At 38.8% G+C, this 22,096-nt stretch overlaps 1 protein-coding gene across 2 annotated transcripts in view; it reads right to left on the bottom strand.

Annotated features, from left to right (window-relative positions):
* Positions 1-1,961: 1,961 nt before the first annotated feature.
* The window catches only part of LOC127569791 (septin-8-B-like), a 60,175-nt gene continuing 40,040 nt past the window's right edge, over positions 1,962-22,096 (bottom strand). Inside the window, exons 5-10 of one of the 2 annotated variants that reach the window (XM_052014688.1) lie at positions 17,838-17,999; positions 17,158-17,254; positions 16,520-16,688; positions 13,222-13,354; positions 12,051-12,241; positions 1,962-7,496 (exon numbers count right to left, since the gene is read on the bottom strand). In XM_052014688.1, the coding sequence (XP_051870648.1) occupies positions 7,493-7,496; positions 12,051-12,241; positions 13,222-13,354; positions 16,520-16,688; positions 17,158-17,254; positions 17,838-17,999 (756 nt within the window). In that variant the 3' untranslated portion in view covers positions 1,962-7,492. Of the gene's footprint in view, positions 7,497-8,114; positions 8,645-12,050; positions 12,242-13,221; positions 13,355-16,519; positions 16,689-17,157; positions 17,255-17,837; positions 18,000-22,096 lie in introns of those variants that run through there. The other variant, XM_052014689.1, reaches the window with a different exon arrangement.

Raw genomic sequence — 22,096 nt, 5'->3', positions numbered from 1 at the left:
ATCCAGCCTGCGCCTGAAATATCTCATTAAAAGAGCTCCCATTGTCAAGTGAGGTTTGTCTGTCATTCTTTGGTTCCAGTGTTCCCTGGCTAGATCCAAGTCAGAGGGTTTAATTCAATGGGAAGTGCTACTTCAGATTGTTCCTTGTTCTTAAGAAAGAGTGATCATCACATTGTTTTCAGTTTAAGTACCAAACTGGCCCATATCTCACACAGTATTGGATTCAGCAATAATTTCTTCCTTATTGGATTGAGAACATACAGAACAAGGAAATTCTCCTTAACATAATTTAGATATTCCTCCTTTACCATTCCCTTTACCCTAATGTTGTCCCAGATGTGGGGTTTGCAGTTCTCTGCCTGTTACCCATCCTCCAACTCACTCCCCTTTCCAGGGACTAGTGCTCAACAACATGCTGTATCAATTGAATAGTCCACCCAAGTCATGTGTTGCTTCCAATCTTTGGCAATAGCTCCATTGTGATTCGGAAGGCAAAGTAACTGGCCTATTTTAATGAATCAACTAATACTTGGAATGAGAGTTGAGAATTAGATCTGCTGTAGTATTTAAACAAAATATGTTAAAAGCCACTTTGGAAGGGTTAGATGCTCTGTTACATGAATGGGGGTGCCATAAGTGGGTTCTTACTGTGCCTCTTACAGGCTGTTTAGTTGGAAGCCATTACCCCCACCAGCTTGACCAGCGAGGCTCTGGTTGGCACGGGCAATAGAAGTTTATTGCAGCCACTCTAGCTGTCCAAGAATACAATCAGAGCTGGAAGTGAAAGGTTGCAAAAATCAAGGAAGTCTGCTTTTTGCCTGTTTGTGACTGAAAATCTTGGGTGATTCTGAATTTTGTTTAATGGTTTTACCCACATTCCCTATATAGATTTTGTTTTGGCGATAAATTCATTTGAAAAGGGTAGAAAGGATGATGGTGGAGGGTTACTTTAGTGACTGGAAGGCTGTGACCACAGTTATTGCTGCTGTTTGTTACATACCTTAACAAATCTGATGTGAATGTAGGAGGTATGATTCGCAAGTTTGCAGATCACATGAAAATTGGTGATATTGATCATTCGGTAAGATGAGCAGAGGCTTGACAGGTGGAACTTAATCCTGATAAGTGCAAGCCGATGTACTTCGGGAGAACTAATAAGGGCAGGACATACACAACGAATAGTAAGGCCCCAGGGAACAGAGACACAGAGGGACAATGATGCACAATTCCAAGAACCTCTGAAGATGATCCACTTGTACTTCTCCAGTGACTCTCTATTCAGTGCAACATCAATCCACTCCCTCTAATCTCAAAAATGGAAAATATTATTCATTTCAGAGAGTTTGATGTTTGAAAATTATTAGGCAATATTAAAAGTTTTAGTTCATTTATACAATTGTTAATTAATTTTATTGTGTGTGCGCGCAGAGAGCACATTAGTAATGAACAACATAGAAATGGAGGGTGGGGGGATAAAATATTGAGAAAAATGCAAATATACCATATATTATTATAAAATATAAAATTGAATCTCCCAAGTACAAAAGTCAATACTTAGGGATGCACATACACTTATACACACACACACACTCCCCACCACCCCCTCCCTTCCAAACATCCATGGTGTTACCCCATGGTCAGTTGATCTATTATACATGCTAAGTTGAAGATTTTGGGACCACAGAGGCCAATAGTTAAGGTCTGAAACTACATGGTGTTATTTGAAATGAACAAAGCTAGACAGAAAATGTTAACATAGCATTTTGCAGTGGCAAACTGTGGACCAAAATTGTGGCAACAGGAAGGTTTATAGACAGGAAAACTTATGTACCATACCATTTTTATTATGCTGGAAAAGAGGGAATAAGACAGGTCTTACAATTTGCCCAATGCCATAAAAGTGACTAGGCTTTTTACGCAGTGTACTGAACCAGTTATAAATGATTCCCTCTTAGCCAGTCTCCAGTGTAATTACTGAATAAGACAGGCATGTGATTCATACCTTAAAGTAGTTCTCCTCGTCTTCATTTTACTCTTTCCAGGGTGGACATCAAACATGATATGGAGACAAGCAAACTAAATCTCAAAAATCAACTGATTTATTAACATTTAATGATAAAGTCAATATGAAACAAACAAATAATGAAAATTTAAAAAAAGCACATTTAAAAACAATTTATGCTGGCATAGAAGTAACCATTTTAATTTTGCACATCAGTTTTTAACTGTCATAAAGATGGACACAATGTATTGGAGTAAAATGGATAACTAACCAAAATACTAAAATACAATTGAAAACAACAATCAATGGTAGATGTCAGTGCAGTACTGTCACAAAATGCTTGAACAATAAAAAGGATTGTTCAAGTATACAAATATTTCATAAAGCACAAGACCTAAGCAAACCAACAGGTTCACAGAATTACAGAGGCAGAAATAAAAAAAAACTACAAAAGCACAAGGTAAAAAAGGATGGAAAAAGTACAATGAACTGGAATGACATGGAGTGATACAGTTTCAAGTAACAATATTAGCATTTGTATTATATGCAAAATGTTTAGAACAATTCAATGCATAACTATAGTCTACATAAATATATTTTATAAAAATTTATGGACTTTAAGCAAGCACTAAAAGATTGTTGCTCTACAACTTTTTAGAAGAGTTTGGTCCAATGATAAGAAATTACATCTTAAAATAAACCTGATGCTTTTTTTTTTAAAAATAAGAAAAATTCTGTGCCTCCAGAGATAATACATAATGTGCACTTCTATAATTAATGATAAAGCTACAATGTCCTTTTTCTCAAAGCATTATATTGTTTACAGATCATTTAGACTCCAATACTCTATAAACTGAGAAAATACATGAGGAAGTTATTTCCCATGTCAAAGCTGAAAACAAAAAAAGATATAAAATATTTGGCTTAGCTTGAAGCAAAAATCAGAACTGCACTGTTAATCACTGACAAATTTAAGGTATTACAAGCTGGACAACTATTAATTATCACTCTCTCTCTCTCCCTCCCCCCCTTTGAATCTGCTCTGAATTTTTTTTCAATTCCACCTTCTCTACTACATGAGAGCAAAGTAATGTTCAAAAGAACTAAACCTTTATGGTGTGTAAAAAAAAAAGCAAGTGATCTTCCTTAAATGCAAGGCAGAACACTTTATTGACTATTAGGGAAAGACTAGCCAGGGGTGAAAGTATAGGCTAGTATGACTTCTTGGTAAGAAAATGGCTGATGCTACATCTGTGATACAACTGCCTGGGTAAAAGATTTAAATTACTTTCACTCCTGATGCCAGTCCCGTTGAGTGCAATTCTACCTTCACCTGCTGAGAGGAGGGCTTAATAATAAAAAAGAAATCACAAAGTATTCAGTGTTCAATTGGATGACTGAAAAGAGCAAGGAGAGTATATATTTACAGCAACAAGATGTCACAACTTCTGCATTCCTGAGTTTAAAAAGTCAAGTGAATGAGCTACACCCAGACCCCCATCAGTACCATTCCACAATTAACCATGAGGAGGTGTAGGAGCTGCCATGGGTGACTCACTGACTTTCTCTTCACAACCTGCAGGTGTACCTGACCTTCTGCCTCCAACACCATTGTTAGAGATCAGCATGAGGGGAATTTAAAATAAGACTTTCTTCCTCCTCCTACCACAGGATGAGGCATGTTTACTCTGCCACCTTTTGTTTAATTAAAATCAGAAAATTTTAGGGAATCTAAAAACCTGAAGGGTCTATAAATTCAATCATGTTCAGAAATTTACCATGGCACATCAGAAAATCACTTTTTTCCTGAATGGAACATCATTGCTCTAACTTTCAGGTCAAATTATGCAACTTCTTAATTCCACTGCGTTTCCAGTTGAGTTTCACTCCAGAATATTATTTTGGTACCAGAGGTGTATCGTGACATCATTCCATGTCATGGGGACATTATCCTAGGAGCACCTTCTGCTAAAAATGTCCAAGTCAACCACACTTCCACATTGTTACTCTGGGCTGGGAATTCCATGGAAAGCCCTTCAATCAGCTCCTCTCCATTGGACTATACCCATGCAAATCAAACCTGCTCCTTAATTTCCCATAATGGGCCTGGGTCTCCAGGATTCCCAATTTATCTCATTCCCTTCATCCTTTCCTCACAAGGTGCCAATTACTGGTCAGCTATAACTCAAAATTTCAATCACCACCACCCCATCCCCTGCTTTCCTGTCCACAATCAGGGCACTGCCCATCCTTTACCCCAGCTCAGTCACTTGTCTGGAAGCCACATATACCATTTGCATTCTCCACATGAAGGAAATCATCCAGTGAATGTTCCATTGCACCAGGTCCCTGATTAATGCACTTGTTAGAGTACCATGTACTAGTCCTATATCCCATCTTTTAGGATACAAAATAAGTCTTAGGTTAAGGAGTTGAGGAAGGGAGAAGAAAACAATAGATTATTCACCACCTTGCTTTTGCATTAAAATAAAACCACGACTTGTAAAAGCACAGGAATAAGAAAGGAACCAAAAAGCTTTTCAGACTTAGAACAATGCCTCCCAATCACACACGTTATCATCTAATGTAGATGAATGACTGGTCTCACTAGTGGGAAAATAACATGGTTGGTTTGTTGAGGAAAATACTACCATTCTAAGTACCGGAAGGGGTTTTGTTTTCCCTCGAAATCCCCATATTAAAAAACACCCAAAGGGAGCTATTTTCAAGAAATGTGTGAAGACTTTGTAAAATGAACTAAAGATCAAACAAAATATTGGTCGGCAGAAATCAACTCATTTCCACATTTTCCCTGGAAGCATCAGGAAATTCTGGACACTCACATGGGCAAGTCCTGAACTTCCCAACAAGCAAAGAGTGAATTTTGCTGATTAGACTCTATTGGGAAATCTGCCTGTTGAATCTGTATCTGGGTTAGATCTGGCATAGGAAAAGTAACTCCTTTAATTACAATGGAGAAGAACTGCTGTGAGAGAATGAAGTATAAAGACAATTTGGATTATGTTGAGTTTAATCACTTTTAATCAGTTTTAAATAGGCAAGACATGGAAGACTATGGGCCAAATGCTGGCAAATAGGAATAGCTTGGATGGGCATCTTGGTTCGCATGGACCAGTTGGGCCAAAGGGTCTGTTTCCATGCTGTCTGGCTCTACTGTGGGAAAATAGGTTGGCATGGAAGTGGTGGTCTGCATGGCCTGTTTCTGTGCTGTATAACTCCGGACTCTAAAACTGAAATAGTATAATATTTAATACTTGCAAAAATGTTTCTCCATTTCAAGGGAAATTAAAACAATTCAGTGAATTTTCAACAGTTTGTGACACAGATGCATGGCAAGCAGGTTATCAAAGATTTTTTTGGCATTTGTCAGCAGGACTAACACCACCATGTGAAGGGAGGATTGGGATAGCTCCAAGGAAGTCTTCTCCAGGGGAATGTATATAAGCTAAGAGGAGAATGGCAAACAGCCAGGAAATCTTAGGTCATTGTTTGAAAGATGCTGTTCCCTATTCATTATAATCATTTCAAATGAATCTTTTCAGTCTTGATATGCTTGCAGAGCAAGGAAATGTTACGACTAGTTTCAAAAGTGCCCTCTATTCATTAACACAACTTCAAAATATTGCATTCCAGAAGTTTCACTCTTCAGAGGAAAAATACAAATTATGAAACAAACATAAAACTGTAAATCCTTCATACAAATACATTGAAGTTGAATGTGCTACAGTGAATATTTCTTAAGAAGATTATTCATTTTTCATTGGTAAATCATCACATTCCTGAAATGTTTTTTTGTACTTATGTTGCTTATAAATAATTCCTTCTATATTTTTCCTTAATGGAACAGGAGGAAACACAACAGTTTGACAGGATTTAGGAAAATTGAAGCACATCAGTTCAATTTGTTAAAAATATATAATGGAGATAAACACATCCACTTGTATAGTACCTTTCTTGGCTCAGGATCTCAAAGCGCTTGACAGGCAAAGATATCTGAAATGTAATTCTCTACTGCAATGCAGAAAACACAGTAGACAATTTGGATATAAAGGTTCTCATAGAAAAAATGATGTGCCAAGGACCAGATAATCTGCTTTTGAGAATTTTTATTGATGGATAAATTTTGGCCAGGAGACTAGGATTAATTTCCCTGCTCTTCAAAATTTTGTTTAGATTTCTCATCCAAATGACAACAATTCAGAGTGAAGCAAAACGTCAGCTTAGATTTTTGTGTACAATTCTCAGGAATGTGATTGAGACTATGGTATTTCCAGAAGCCATCAATAACAAAGAGTGCTATCAATAACGGAAGATGAATTACATCCACCACCTGCATCACCCAGTGAACTACTCCACTGTTGAGCTGAAGTATACAGCGCGTTCAACAAAGAGCCTTTAAAGCAACCTATTTAGAATAACATTTCTTTCAACTTTTTTTCCAGAAATCAAATGCACAATTATTCTTCACCACACTGATCTGGCCATTTAATCCTCCTTTGAAGCATGTGCAAAATACAAGAACTTGCTCAGGGGAGTGCAATGTTAAACTGATGAGGCCAGCACCTCTTCCACGGGTTGATGCATAAAAGGCACTAAACATTAGAAGATGCATCTCTGCCTTCTCAACTTAGCGCTTCCTGTGGAATCAACAACAATATTGCTCTTGCCTTGGATGCCCCAAATATGGACAAACCTCGGCATCATAACAGATCAGCTCAGCTGATGGTGCATTTATATACTTCAACTTGAATTACACCCAACAATGCATGCTTCATTTCTTGCAAACTGGAGATAAAGAACTTAAATGTTCTACCTCAATATCTTATTTCAGAATACAAAGCCATGATGTTACTGCTCAACTTAGAATTCAGAAAACATTGGCACAAATTGCACACTGCAGCATTCCAAGAGCTGACTTTAAGATTTAAAAACATCCTTCATTTATATTAAAAAAATAAATCTATAAATAGATTATGAATAAAGCTTAACTTGGTTTCCATCTTGTGTATATTCTTCAGTGTAGCATTAACATCTTAAGCTGGAAGAACAAATTATGGTTCCTTCATATACATTTCATAAATTGTCAAGTAACAGTTTGTATACTTATTTTTTAAAACTATTGTAGACATGTATACAAAAAATAGTATAAATATATATTATGTCCATTTAAAAAGGGCCATTTGAAGATAACTGTGAAATCCATATGAAGTTTCAACATATCAAAGATAACGTCAAACTTAATGGGATGGGTAAGCAGAATTCACATGGTGGCCATCCAAATTCAGCATTTCGCAGGTCCTGGCGTTGACTTCTTCTGTCCGGGTTTTGACTTGGAACATTTGTGGTCCATGTTGTGGCAGAGTAAAGATGGGTAGGTTAGGAGGCAAGAGGCTTTTTTTATGTGATAATTATGTTATTAAGGTCACAAGAAATAATCCCATATGGATAGGTTTAAATGTGCAGGAAGTTTTAACTGAAAAAGAAACACAAAAATGAGAACTGAAAGAATGAAGCAAATCATAAATGGTCATGTTGTGTGACATAAACAATAACATTCCTAACAGTAGCTATTAATCCAAAGGGAGGTAGTGATCTGGGGGTGCAATATAGAACAGAAGGGCAATGTGGTGGAGGGAAGGGGGGACAGACAGACAGAATCATAATAAAGGAGAGAAAAGAAAGAAATGAATACAAGTACAAAACATGCAAAAAGAAGATATGCAGATTACTGTGTCTTTTAACAAAAAAGCAACCCTAGCAGTTGGGTTCATTTTTGTAGAGACAGAATTGAAAAGTAGAAGAGCAATTCATGTTGTATGTTGGTTAGAACAGCAACCTTGTATTGTACCTTGGTTAGAACACTTTGGAGCAGTGCGTACAACTGTGGTCAGATTATAAACAGAATGCTGAGGCCCTGAAGTGGATGCAAAAGATTTACAAAGATAGCACCAGAAAGGTCAATTTACCAGAAAGTGATAGACTTTTGTTTGCAGCTGCAGTATGTCTCAAAGAACTCGGAAGTGATTTTCTGAAGGTGGTGTTGAGCCACTCTCTGGTAATAGGTAGCCCCATAGTGTCATTGGACAAGAAGTTCCAGGGTGCAATCCTGCCAACAATGAAGGAATGGTGATATAATTTCCATGTCAGAACCTGCACAAGGGGTGGAGCTTCCACTGTATCTGGTGCCCTGGTTCTTTTCAATGGCAGAGATCTGAGATGTAGGAGGTGCTAGCAGAGAAATCTGGGTGAGTAGCTGCAGTGCATATTGTAGATGGTACTCACTTCAACACAGTGCACTGGTGGAACAAGGGGATCTTTAGGATGGTGTATGTGATGTCGAACAAGTGGGTTATTTTGGGTTGGAGGCTCAAGCTCCTTGAGTATCACTGCAACAGCATTCCTTCAGCAAAATGAAGAATCTTCAGGAGTCTGATGGAACTGCAACGTATAGAAAGCGGAAAGGCTCTGACAAGTCTGAGGATATCTGACCTCTAGCCTTGCAATACCAGCAACGGTTGAAATTGGTTTGTTTTCTTTTCTCACACAAAGAGAAAGCTGGGGGGTGATTTAATAGGAGTCTAGATATTATGGAAGTTTTGATAAAGTTGACAATTTTTTCATCTGTGGAGAGAGTAAAACTAGATGCCACTGACATGATTGATACCAAGAAAATTCAGAAGTCAAAAAGCAAAAGACTACAGACAATGGAAACCTGAAATAAAGTGAAAAAACTACCAGAAATACTCAACAGATCAGGCAGCATCTGCAGAGAGAAACAAAATTAACATTACTGATTGATGACTTTTCATCAATACTAGTTGAAAGCTCATCAACTAACATGTTAACTGTTTCTCTCTCTGCAGATGCTGCCTGACCGGTTGCGTATGTCTGGCTTTTTTTTTCTTTTTATATCAGGGAATTCAGAAGAATAACCTTTATCCAAGAGGATGGTAAGAACATGAAAATTGCCATCACAGGGAATGGTAGAGAAGATAGATATACAGGCACTTAGGCTGTGCTGATAGAGGCAAGGAAAGATAAGAGAAACTGGGTGATACACAGACTTGAATGGTCTGTTCTGTTGCTGTGTCTACTATGTATTTTAAGTAAGATTGGTGTAAAAGATGCAGTTTTCTCATGGAGTTACTCTGCCTTTTCGTAGACTAGGACTGCAGGCTCAGTTCCAAAGACCAATGCCCAGACTGTGAAAGTGCCATCAGCCAAAACCTTACAGCAGCAGCTTGACTGGATTTGAACAAATACAAATGCCTCACTTCAGGAAATATTTAAGTACAAAATCCAGTTCCAAAGGCAGCTCATGTACAAGATTAATGTAACAAATTTTGCATATGTAGTCATTTGAAAACATTAAAATATATGAAAAGCTCAGAGGCACTTAGAGCAATTGGAAAGAGAGTAGTGGAAAAAGCCATCTTTTTACCTCCTCCAATAACAATATGTGGCACCCCGTTATCCAATAATACTTCCCTTGCACAGCAAAACTTTTGGGGGATTGAGCAATGTATCCTCACATTTTCCTCATTCTCTTGCCAATATAGCCCTTTGTTTCTTATAAATGTGGCTCTCCAGCCCCTCTCCACCATTTACAACTTGAGCATCTGGGTGCTTCACATACTGCTGATGTGGTTGTGTTTAAGATAACGGCTAGAGGCTTCGTAGATGTGTTACAGGTCGAGCTGCCTTCACATCAGGGCTATTGCTTCCCTTCCAACAGAAAGGTAGAGCTGTGGATATTGTTTACATGGATTTTGGTAAGGTGTTTGACAAGGTTCTTCATGTAGGCTCATCCAGAAGATTAAGAAATGTGGGATCCAGTGACTTGGCTGTTTGAATTCAGAATTAGCTTGCCCATGGAAGACAGAGGGTGATGGTCAATGGGACTTATTCTGGCTGGAGGTCTGTGACTAGTGGTGTTCTGCAGGTATCTGTACTGAGACCTCTGCTGTTTGTGAGATATATGTGTGTATACACACACTCACACACATATACATACTGTACATACATACACATATATGATACAAAGATTGGTGGTGTTGTGGATAGCATAGATGATTGCCAAAGGATACAATGGGATATAGATTAGTTGAAGATATGAGCAGAGAAATGGCAGATGGAGTTTAACCCAGCCAAATTTGAGGCATTGAATCTTGGGAGATCAAATGTAAAGGGACGAGACCCTTAACAGTGTTGAAGTACAGAGGGATCTTGGGGTCTAAGTCCATAGCTCCCTGAAAGTGGCTGCACAGGTTGATCCGGTGGTAAAGGCAGCGTATAGCATGCTTGCCTTTATTTGTCGAGGCATTGAGTTCAAGAGTTGGGAAGTTACGTTTCAGCTTTATAGAACTCTGGTTAGGCCGCATAGAGGGCATGTGGGTTGTTTCTTCTGGAGCGCCAGAGGCCGAAGGGAGACCTAATAGAAGTTTATAAAATTATGTAGATAGAGTAGACAGTTGGTATCTTTTTCTTCAGGGTCGAAATGTCTAATACTAGAGGGCATGCATTTAAGGAGAAAGGGGGCAAATTCAAAGGAGATGTGTGGGGCAAGTTTTTTTTTAAAAATACAGAGTGGTGGGTACCGGGAATGCACTGCCAGGGGTGGTAGTAGAGGCAAATACAATAGAGGCATTTAAGAGGCTCTTTAGGGACATGAATGTGCAGAGAATGGAGAAAAATGGGCATTATGTCAGCAGAAGGTTTTAATTTAGTTAGGTGTTTAATTAATTCAGCACAACACTGTGGGCCGAAGGCTTGTTCCTGTGCTGTACTGTTCTATGTTCTAGAAAGCCTGTTTTGGAAATGTACTTTAAAAGGCCATGCAAGACAATGCTACCACCTACATACTATGACTTTGAGCCATATTTGTGTAAATGGATTCAGGTCACTTGAAATGCAAAGTAATGCTTGTTTAATTTTAAGGCTGCATCAACTCAGAGACTACATTACAAAGTCATCCAATCGAAATATCCCATTATGTAAGCTCTGCCTGAGTAATTAACCTCAAGCAGCACTTCTTCTAGTGCCACTATCCATTAAAACCATCAGCAAAATAAAGCCTGGATATTTTGAGATGTTAAAAAAAAACACACACACACACACATAGGGGAAGAGTAGATAGTGCCAACAACAAAAGAACTGCAGCATTTTATGACAACTGCCATTAATTCTGTGCCTATCAGTAAGTCTTGAACTTGTATTCCTTTCTTATTATATCAAAGATATACTGTAGCTGCAATAAAATGTTGATGCCGACTTGAATTGATCTTACAATCATCAGATTGTTCCAAATCTTCTATCTACTCCCTACTTCATTTGTGCGGTAATTACAGAAGCAAATTTAGGGCTACATAAAAGATTGCAACTTATCTGTGCACAACTGAACTTGAGTATGCTGTAAGTTCAGTGAAAATTTAACTTTTAAATTGACAGTCCCAAGGGAATTCCATACCATGAGGAGCAAATGGTCATGGTTTATACAGTAACACTTGTCTGACCTTACAAGTTATGAATGTGGTGGATAGAACCTGCAATTGATCTCTTCTTCACTTGTCTACACAGAGGCAACTTGGACCAATTTATATGGACAACTTGCTTCATAACCAACTTCTAGGTGCGTGTTGCCTATTACTCCAATGACTGTGGTTCGTCATTTCTACATCTCTGCACTTTCACTGTCCTATGACTAACCTCATGTAGTGGAGCAATACAGACTATATAACACCAGCTGATCTGTTGAGTTCCAACTGTCATTGGCCAGGAAAGTGGTCTGATAGCAAAAGAGCGAGTAGTTCAGGGGAAGAATGAGTGTGGCTGTTAGTTCAGTCAGATTTGGAAGAGATGTCTGACAGAGGAGAACTTGCTCATTAGCTTAATATTTGATGTACATGCCACAGAATAAGATGAATTATAAGACAGCCATGATGAAGCCTTAGTAATCAATGACCGTAGCAGCAACAAGTTGATATTCTAATGTACAATTAGCCATTGAGAGCTAGTTAAACCAGCTTACTTTTTTCTATCTTTGTCTTTCTTGACTGGCTGCTGTCCTGTAGCCTGGAAACCTTGTCCCTGCAGCGTCTGGGCTGCCATTCTCCGTCGGTTGAATGCGTTCATCTCTTCTTCCAATTCTCGTCGCTTCTCCTCCAGTTTTTTCTTCTCTTCCTGGTGTGTTTTCTTCAATTGATCAAACTGGTCATGAAGCTGGAACACAAAGTCAAGTGGACTGAGGCAAACAAACACTTAAATATCCATTTATTTCTTAAAGGAAAGATGATAATTATATTTATAACAACACTTGTCCTTCCAGTATCAAAGATACTGTCTGATCCTCCAAAGTATCAGAGTGCAAAAATTGTAATTATCTTCAGTTTACACATGGGTAGTCTAAGAACTCAGTTCAAATTTTAATCCTTGATGCTCCTTTCAACACATGCTTTCCTTGTTACAAGGAAAATTGATGCATTAAGCATTGCTATGAAACAGTCAGGTAGGTCATTCACACAAAATATTTGATGCTTACTATTAAATATTAATCTTTTTTGCTTTGTTAAATAATAGAACAGTGTGCTGGGGATCCAAATCTTTAATTCCAGAAGGTTCTGTACTTACAGATTCAGATATGAAATTCCATTATGTGCGAAGTATTAATGCAAAGTAAGATAATCTTTTTCTTCTTTTTGATATTACTTTGTGTGGACTATAAATAGGAAGCCAAAGGAAATTGTGGTAAAAATAACAACAGAAAAAATTCTGCAAAGACTCAGCAGCTTGGACAGCACTTGTGGAGAGAGAAACTTATCTTTTCAGGTCAATGACCTTTCATCAGAAGTGATTAAAGGATTTTCAACCTGAAACATTAGCTCTGTTTCTCTTTTCACAAATGCTGCCTGACCAACATTTTATTTTCAGATTTCCAGCATCCGCAGTTATTTTTGTTTGATTTTCAATAGTGGTAAAAATGTCTTTAGTAAATACGACTAAATATTTGTAGTCATTCTTCAGTGAAACAAAATGAGTGCAATATTAAAAAAAATGAATACAATGCACTAGCGGTGACTGATACACTAGCACCCATTTAGCTGTAGTCACCAAAGAGTAGTTTCTACCCCACAGAACTTATGGATTCAGCAAGGCAGTCGATAAAACTTGACCAATTTCCACTTCCTAGAAAAATGGCTCACCTCCTTTTCCTTCTCTTTCAGATCTGTCTCAGTTTCTTTAACTCGCATGACAAACATTTGCCTCATCTCCTCCTCCTTTTTCTGCAGTTCACTCATAAATTCATTCCTCTTGGCTTCATAGGTTTCCTGCAGGCTAAACACAGAACAAGATATTTCAAATTATTGATCAACAGCTAAATCAGTCCTCAGCAAATTGTATAGATCAGTTAAAAATAAACTTAGTTGAGAACTAGCTTAATTGTGGCAGATGTACAGTTAAGCTGTCTTTATTTTATCCCATCAGCTCATCTCAGCCTCAGAGACCCCTATTCAACAACTAACATAATCATTTCTATTAATCATTTTATCTGTTTGTGTGACATGCATGAAATAAATTTTCAATTTTTATTGTGTTCCCAAGACCTCCAGCCAAAGTAAACTTGTGCAGAATGGAAAACATTTTTTCTGTGCTTGGGCTAAATTTGAAATCTGACCCCACAAGAGAAATGACCACAGGTCATTTCACAACTTAGTTTTCAAATCATCAGCCATGATCAAATTTCTAGGCACCACCTTTTCAATATATTAGAAATTAAACAGTGATGAAAGAATAAGGCAATATCCCAGCCTTGTTCACTCTGAAAAGCCATTCACAATTAAGCACATATTTAAACAAAGAAATTACTAAGTTTTTCCAGCACCAACAAATTTTCAAATTTCCATAAACTTGCAACATTAAAATCCAGGTAACATTAACTTTAACATTAACAGGCAACCTTCCCAGCTGTCCACTAAACAGTAGGTTTGAAGATTGGCTGCTGAGTTACTTCTACACTTTTATTAGCATAGCTACTGAAAAGTGTACAAGGCAGTTCTGGGGAATTGCCTTGTATTTGTAGAGGGAAACACCCTGTACCCCTCAAGTAGAATGGCCAACATTGTCCACATATTATGTCCACAAATGTATCCACATCACATCTCAGCACTAGTAGGTAGTAAAATCAGTATAAACGCTGCTACTCCTCAGTCCAAGTTGACAGTCAAAAAGATGATAATGAAAGTCATTTCTTATAGATATAAAAACCAAAGCCTGTAAATTTCATATTGGATTTGATTTTCTTCAACAAATTCCAAAGCTTAGCCCACAGTGTTCAATATTTGCATTTATATTTGTCTGGACTTAGTATCTCCAATCATTATGCAAAATGCTTCACAACTCTAGTTTATTAAATTGTTGAGCCCAGTCTTACCACAGTGCAGTATCAGGGCTGCTGCAATAACTGGAGTTCTCCAAAGAACTAAAATCTATGAGAACAATCATGCCAGGTGATTTTAAAAAAAAGAATCTGAATAGGTTTCCGAATCTGAATAGGTGCAATACTTTTGCCTTGCTAAATAAAAAGGAAATTCTGTGCAGATGTGCAGGAAACTAAGTAAACACAACTTCAAGGATCACTAACCACAGCCATTTGAAGATTGAATTCTTCCAGTAGGTTGTACCTAGATTTAGATCTGAGCAGTTTCTTTGTACATTTAAAACCCCTTGCTAGTTTTGCCTTCAGATTTTTAAAAAGCATTTGTGAAGGCACAAATACGTTAATGGCAAATTGTGTTTTGCCATTTTGATAGTTTTTTTTTGATGGAGTTGATGAGGGTAGTGCAGTCAGTGTACTGGACATGAGCTTCTAGTATAAGTTTTGATAAATTACTACAAGAGGGTTATCAGCAAAGTTAAAGCACACGGGATAAAAAGGGACATTGAGAATGGACTATCTCTTACATCACTCTCTCCTTCCTCAATCTTTCCATCTCCATCTCAGGAGATTCCTCATCCACTGACATCTTCTACAAACCCACTGATGCCCACAGCTACCTCGATTACAGCTCCTCCCAACCTGTCTCTTGCAAGGACGCTATCCCTTTCTCTCAATTTCTCCGTCTCATCTGCTCCCATGATGAGGCTTTCCACTCCAGGACATCCGAGGTGTGCAACTTCTTTACTAACAGTGGCTTCCCCCCTACCGTGGTTAACAGAGTTAGCACCCGCCTCTCTGTCATTTCCCGCACATCTGCTCTCACCCCTACCAGATCCAACATGGATAGGGTCCCACTTGTCCTCACATTTCATCCTACCAGCCTATGTATCCAACACATCATTCTCTGCCACCTCCAACGGGACCCCACCACCAAGCACATCTTCTCCTCCCCACCCCTTTCTGCCTTTTGCAGGGACCGCTCTCTCCGCGACTCCCTAGTTCACTCCTCCCTCCCTACTCATCCTGCTCCTACCCCAGGGACTTTCCATTGCCCCTGCCATAGGTGCCACACCTGCCCCTACACCACCTCCATCCAGGGACCCAAACAGTCCTTTCAGGTGAGACAGAGATTCTCCTGCACCTCCCTTAATATCATCCACTGCATTCGGTGCTCCAAGTGTGGCCTCCTCTACATCTGCGAGACCAAACGCAGACTTGGTGACCGTTTCACAGAACGCCTGTGCTCCGTCCGTAACTGCGATCTGCATCTCCCAGTTGCCAGTCACTTCAACTCCCCCTCCATCACAGATATGTCAGTCCTTGGCCTCCTCCACTGCCAAGAGAAATCCAAGCGCAAACTGGAGGAACAGCACCTCATTTTTTGTCTTGGAACCTTGCAGCCTAATGGCATTAATATTGAATTCTCCCACTTTAAGTAATCCCCACAACACCACCCCCACACAATGCCCATTTTCTTCCCTTACCAAGCTTCTCTTTCTTTTTTCTCCCTTTTTCTCCTCCTTACCTTTGACTCTTCCCCCGGTGGATCCGCTCTCCCCTCCTCCCCCACACCTGCCTATCACTGTCTCTTATCTGCATCTACTTATCATGATCTTGTGCCCACCCCGCCTCCTCTCTCGTCCACCTATCACTGCTCTGCTTTTCTCTCCTTTCTATTGGGCTTCCCCTTTTCCTGTCTTCAGTCCTGACCCGAAACGTCGACCGCCTGCTTTTCTCCCCATATGCTGCCTGGCCTGCTGAGTTCCTCCAGCATCACCGTGTTTTTCATCTAGATTCCAGCATCTGTCGTCTTTTATTTCTCCTGTAATCCACTCAAATTCAAGAAATGAAAATCAACTGCAGTTTATATTTAAGAGGCATCACCAAGGACTCTACATTTGTTCAAATCTCCTGTTTATTCAGCATGGGATAGGTTACTTTTTGCACTTATAAAGAGTTTCTGCTGACCTCCAGTCCTGTTCAATAAATATATAACTTTCACCATACAGAATTAAATTATGATTTTATAATTTTTCTTCAAATATTGAAGGAGATTTTCTGACCTGAATGGTTTGCTGTCAGGATCAGTGTCTTTGAATCCCATCTCCTCCAGTTTGCATCGCCGATATAACTCGTAGTGTCTTGTATGCGTCTGCTCCCTCAGGTCCTCCATATTAACACGAATCAGCATTTCACGCAGCTTCACAAAGTCACAATGATTTTCATTTTCAACTGTTAAAAGAATATATTTAAATATACCTCCTCGTGTAACTACTTTAATTGTTTTATTTGCTAAGGAAGCTAATATTAAGGAATAAAATATCTTGCATCCCCATTTACCATGCAGTACACAAAACAACTTAATACACGTGATGACCCATTGGATGAAGACACTCTACTGAACTAACAAGTCATTTACACTTAAATTATACTCATTACATAATAGAACAAAAATGGAAAGAATATTTGTCCCCAGACCTTTATGACAGGATTTCACAACAGAAACGCAAACAGTGCATGTTCCCTTAAATATTGATAGCAAAACTCCATTTTCTAAAAATATAAAGAGACTAACATATAATAGTAATCTTACCAACACTAACTTCCCTTCAAGTGTCCCTTATTGCTCTTTTCTGAGAATTGCATCATGTAAACCTTACAAAGCGCAACTTCGCATCAATTTTATGAAACTTCCACCTACCCTGAACAACACCCCATGGGTACTGCCGAGCTTTCACCAGTTTATTTCCCACTTTCACCTCTTCCATACTGCCAACGACGGCAAACGGGAGATGAGCCTACAGGAAGAAAATACAGATCTGTATATAACAAAGCACCAAGCCTCCCCCCCCCCATTGCTATTGTATCTCAAAATATCTTGAATTCATTAACTAATTTCCTTAAGGAATGGCAGGTGGCGTGATGGACTGTTTTGATAGGAAAGCATTCTGACATGATCAACAATGTGCAAAGTTTTAATTGCAATTGAAAATTTGTTTTCATGTTGCTGAGCTATAAGGGAAATGGCTCTGCAACTTCAGTTGTATTTATAGAAACGGACAATTTAATTTGCTTTTACACTCATTTGCAACTGCTGGCTTCTTAATGAACAGGTGACAGTTCTGCTTCTGCAGCCTTTGGGCAACAATACAAATACTGAACAACTTCAGATTTTGTGGTGCGAGCTTAAATAAGACCAGTACACATTTACTCAAAACCCCTTCAGAATCATCACAGAGAGACAATTTGAGAGCAAAAAATAAAATTAAAGTGACATTCTACTCATGCAACATATGCTCCTTGTAAGTCTCATCTTTCAGCAAAGAGAAAACAGAGACCAGTCAAAGACAATGCGTTCCTGCAGGAGGTTCCAGTACTTACATTCATTGTTGAGTTGATCTCTGCCACTGCATCATCATCCGTTGGGAACTGGTATATCTGCACACCATTGCTGACCAGTTCACTCATTATTTTTATCTTAAATTTATGTAACTCACTTTTTGAAATTGTATCTGCCTTGGCTACAATGGGAATAATATTTACCTAAAATTGTAAAAGAAAAATCTAGATGAAGTAGCTGGAAAATCTTATTCAAACTGTAAGTGAATGAACATTGAGTATACTCACACTTATTGACATTAGCACTCTTTTCCTTTTGATAAATTTCCCTAACATGCACTTGAAAAGATTAAACAGCCATTACTATTGACTGCCATATGATTAAATAAAAATTATTCTCCACATTGTCTCAGCTCAAGGCAAAGAAGTTAGAAATACAACATTTGCAATTAATGCCTTTAAAGAGCCATTTAAGATAAAACAATTACCATTTTCAAGTTATGGATAATCATTGAACAAGAGCCATGTATTCAATATAGATAAACAGCATTATCAACTGTCACCTTAATCTCCATGATATTGTTTGTGGGAATGCAATTACATTTCAATTTTGTGACAATAGAAGGGAACCAGCTGGGGACAGCTACCACTGAGCTGGCTTTTTGTGCACAATTCCTGGCATTCAATATATTCAGCCACTTTGGTAAACAACAGTGCAGTCTACAAATATTCCTTTGTCCTCTCTAACCCTCCCCTTCTATGCAACTTAAAATATGTTGATTTTTTAATATATTTTGTCTGGATCTGATGAAAGGTCATCAGCCTAAAACATTAGCTGTTTCTCTTTCCACAGATGCCGCTTGGTACACTGAGCATTTCCAATTCTCTGTTTTCAGACTGCTCGATCTTCCTGCAAATGTGATCAGGACAGAAAACAATGCAGCCTCAGACCAAGCCCTCACTGCATCAACAGAAAAATGATGTAGGAACACTAAATATAGACCAAGGAAAAAATACAAATGACCTCCTTCAAATGTATGGCTAAAGTACAAGGGAAGGAGAGTGCAGGAGAGGTTACTGAAATCTCCGGAATAAAGAATAAGACAAAGTTTAGAAAGGGATAAGAATTTAACCTCTGGCAATATGGAGACAAATTTGAGAAGGATGGTAAATAAAGGACTGAAGGTGTTATATTTGAATGCACGCAGTATACGAAACAAGGTAGATGAGCTCATAGCGCAGTTAGAAATTGGCAGGTATGACGTTGTGGGCATCACAGAGTCGTGGTTGAAAGAAGATCACAGCTGGGAGCTAAATATCCAAGGATACACATCCTATCCAAAAGGTAGGCAGGTGGGCAGAGGGGGTGGGGTGGCTCTGTTGGTAAAAAAAAATGAAATCAAATCCTTAGCAAGAAGTGACATAGGATCAGAAGATGTAGAATCCTTGTGGGTAGAGTTAAGAAACTGCAAGGGTAAAAAGACTCTGATGGGAATTATATACAGGCCTCTGAGTAGTAGCCAGGATATGGGGTACAAATTACAACAGGAGATAGAAAAGGCATGTAAAAAGGGCAATGTTATGGTGGTCATGGAGGATTTCAATATGGAGGCAGATTGGGAAAATCAGGTTGGCACTGGATCCCAAGGAGAGGGAGAGGGAATTTGTAGAATACCCACAAGGTGGCTTTTTAGAGCAGCTTGTGGTCGAGCCCACTAGGAAAAGGCAATTCTGGATTTGGTATTGTGCAATGAACCAGATTTGATTAGGGAGCTAAAAGGTAAAGGAACCCTTAGGAGGCAGTGATCATAATATGATAGAATTCACCCTGCAGTTTGAGAGGGAGAAGCCTTTTCTGGTTGGCTGCTGGTGACTAGTGATGTTCCACAGGGCTGCTTTTCATGTTATGTGTCAATGATCTGGATGATGGAATTAATGGCTTTGTGGCCAAATTTGCAGATGATACAAAGATAGGTGGAGGGGCAGGTAGTGTTGAGGAAGCAGGGAGTCTGCAGAAGGACTTGGACAGGTTGGGAGAATGGGCAAAGAAGTGGCAGATGGAATACAACATAGGGAATTGTATGGGCATGCACTCTGGTAGAAGGAATAAAAGCTTAGACTATTTTCTAAATGGGGAGCAAATTCAGACATCAGAGGTGCAAAGGGACTTGGGAGTCCTTGTGCAGGATTCACTGAAGGGTAACTTGCAGGTTGAATCTGTAGTAAGGAAGGCAAATGCAATGTTAGCATTCATTTCGAGAGGACTAGAATATAAAAGCAAGGATGTAATGCTGAGACTTTATAAGGCATTGGTCAGACCACATTTGGAGTATTGTGAGCAGTTTTGGGCCTCATATCTATGGAAGGATGTGCTGGCATTGGAGAGGGTCCAGAGGAAGTTTACGAAAATGATCCCAGGAATGAAAGGGATAACATATGAAGAGCGTTTGATGGCTCTGGGCCTGTACTCACTGGAGTTTAGAAGGATGAGGGGGGATCTCATTGAAACCTACTGAATATTGCAAAGCCTCAACAGACTGGATGTTTCCAGTAGTGGGAGTGTCTTGGACCAGAGGGCACAGCCTCAGAATAGAAGGAAGTCCCTTAAGAACAGAGATGAGGAGAAATCTTTAGCCAGACGTGGTGAATCTGTGGAATTCATTGCCACAGACGGCTGTGGAGGCCAAGTCATTGGATATATTTAAGACAGAGGTTGATAGGTTCTTGATTAGTGAGGGCATCAAAGGTTACAGGGAGAAGACAGGAGAATGGGGTTGAGAGGGAAAAATAAATCAGCCATGATCGAATGGCAGAGCAGATTCGCTGGGCCGACTGGCCTAATTCTGCTCCTATGTCTTATGGTCTCTTGGAAATCAATAATTTTCCTTCCAATATAGTGGTGCAGAATCACAATCAGGTTTATTATCACTGACTTGTATGTTGTGAAATGTGTTTTTTTGTGGCAGCAGTACAGTGCAAAGACACGACGTTCTCACTTTTTCCAAGATTAACCACAAAAAGAAAATGCCAGGAAAATTTTATAACTGATTTCTTCTGAGCTCCAAATACTAAAAATGCTCACGACACTCAGCAAGTCAAACAGGCTTCTGCAGAAAGAGAAATAAGGAAACAACATTAATTCTATTTCTCTTTCTAGAGATGCTGACTGACCTACTGAGTATTTCCAGCATTTTTTTTAAATTTCAGATTTCCAGTATCTGCAGTTCTTTATCAATTTGATGCTACCAGTCAGTGGTATTTAAGAACACTCAATATTTATTGCCACCATTACTTTTTAAGAGGATGCTGTAGTGTGGTTCCACTCACCTGAAATCGAAGTGTAAGCTCACAGCATGACACCATGACATGTCTGCTGCATTAGGCTATCACCTCCCCTCGAAGAAAGGACTTTTTTTTAAGCAACATATTATTGGCAAAAAAAAAACACGAAAATCCTAATAGGTTTATAATTGTTTTGTTCTCCAATTCTCTGACTCACAAATACTGGTCCCAAACATCTCTGAAAATTGTGACCATTGTTTAAAATAAAACTGCAAATTTATTTGCAAAGCATATTGCCGAGATGGTAGAAGAATTGACACCTCTGGAAGTACCACTAGTTTGGTTTTCCCCAGATGGGAAAAGGAGGAAAGTAAATGATGAATTTGACATAAGGGTCATAGCTTAAACTGAAATGGCTCCAAGTGCATTTTAGAATTTCCATCAGTGAACAACGACACCAAAACTTGGGCAAAACTCAGATCTACAAAATCACAAATAACAACAATTGGAATTTATCCATGAACAGCAATATTGATGTCACATGGACTTGGTAAAATACCTCAGTCAGTCTCCTCCAATGCAAAACTCACAATTTGAGTCAGACAGATATGAATTCATTATCTTAAATAATAAAAACGGAATTGCGAAATGAACATCATAGAAATGTCTTACAGGACGAAGGTAAGTATAACTTGGGAGGAAAGGGAAAAGTCTGAATCTGTTTCACCAGTTTGCTGTACTAATTTTGACAAATATCATTAATACAAAATCTATATGTGCTGCCACTGTCTAATCTTAGTTTCACAGGAATTGAGAGATTATTCCCTGTAATGTGATTAGAATGGGCGTGGGGGGTGGCAGGGTGTGAATGAGAAACACAGCACTAGCCTGCAACATCACCACTATGGGTGATGAAGAAGGGGGTGTGACTTACTATAATGGGGTCAATAGTGGATGCACAAAATAAGCAATAAACAACATGATAATACAGACATACTACCCATTACCCTGTCAGTTGG

The sequence above is a fragment of the Pristis pectinata genome, chromosome 4 (assembly GCF_009764475.1).
Source record: "Pristis pectinata isolate sPriPec2 chromosome 4, sPriPec2.1.pri, whole genome shotgun sequence".
Taxonomy (NCBI): domain Eukaryota; kingdom Metazoa; phylum Chordata; class Chondrichthyes; order Rhinopristiformes; family Pristidae; genus Pristis; species Pristis pectinata.
This window is presented reverse-complemented; position numbering and strand designations above follow the sequence as displayed.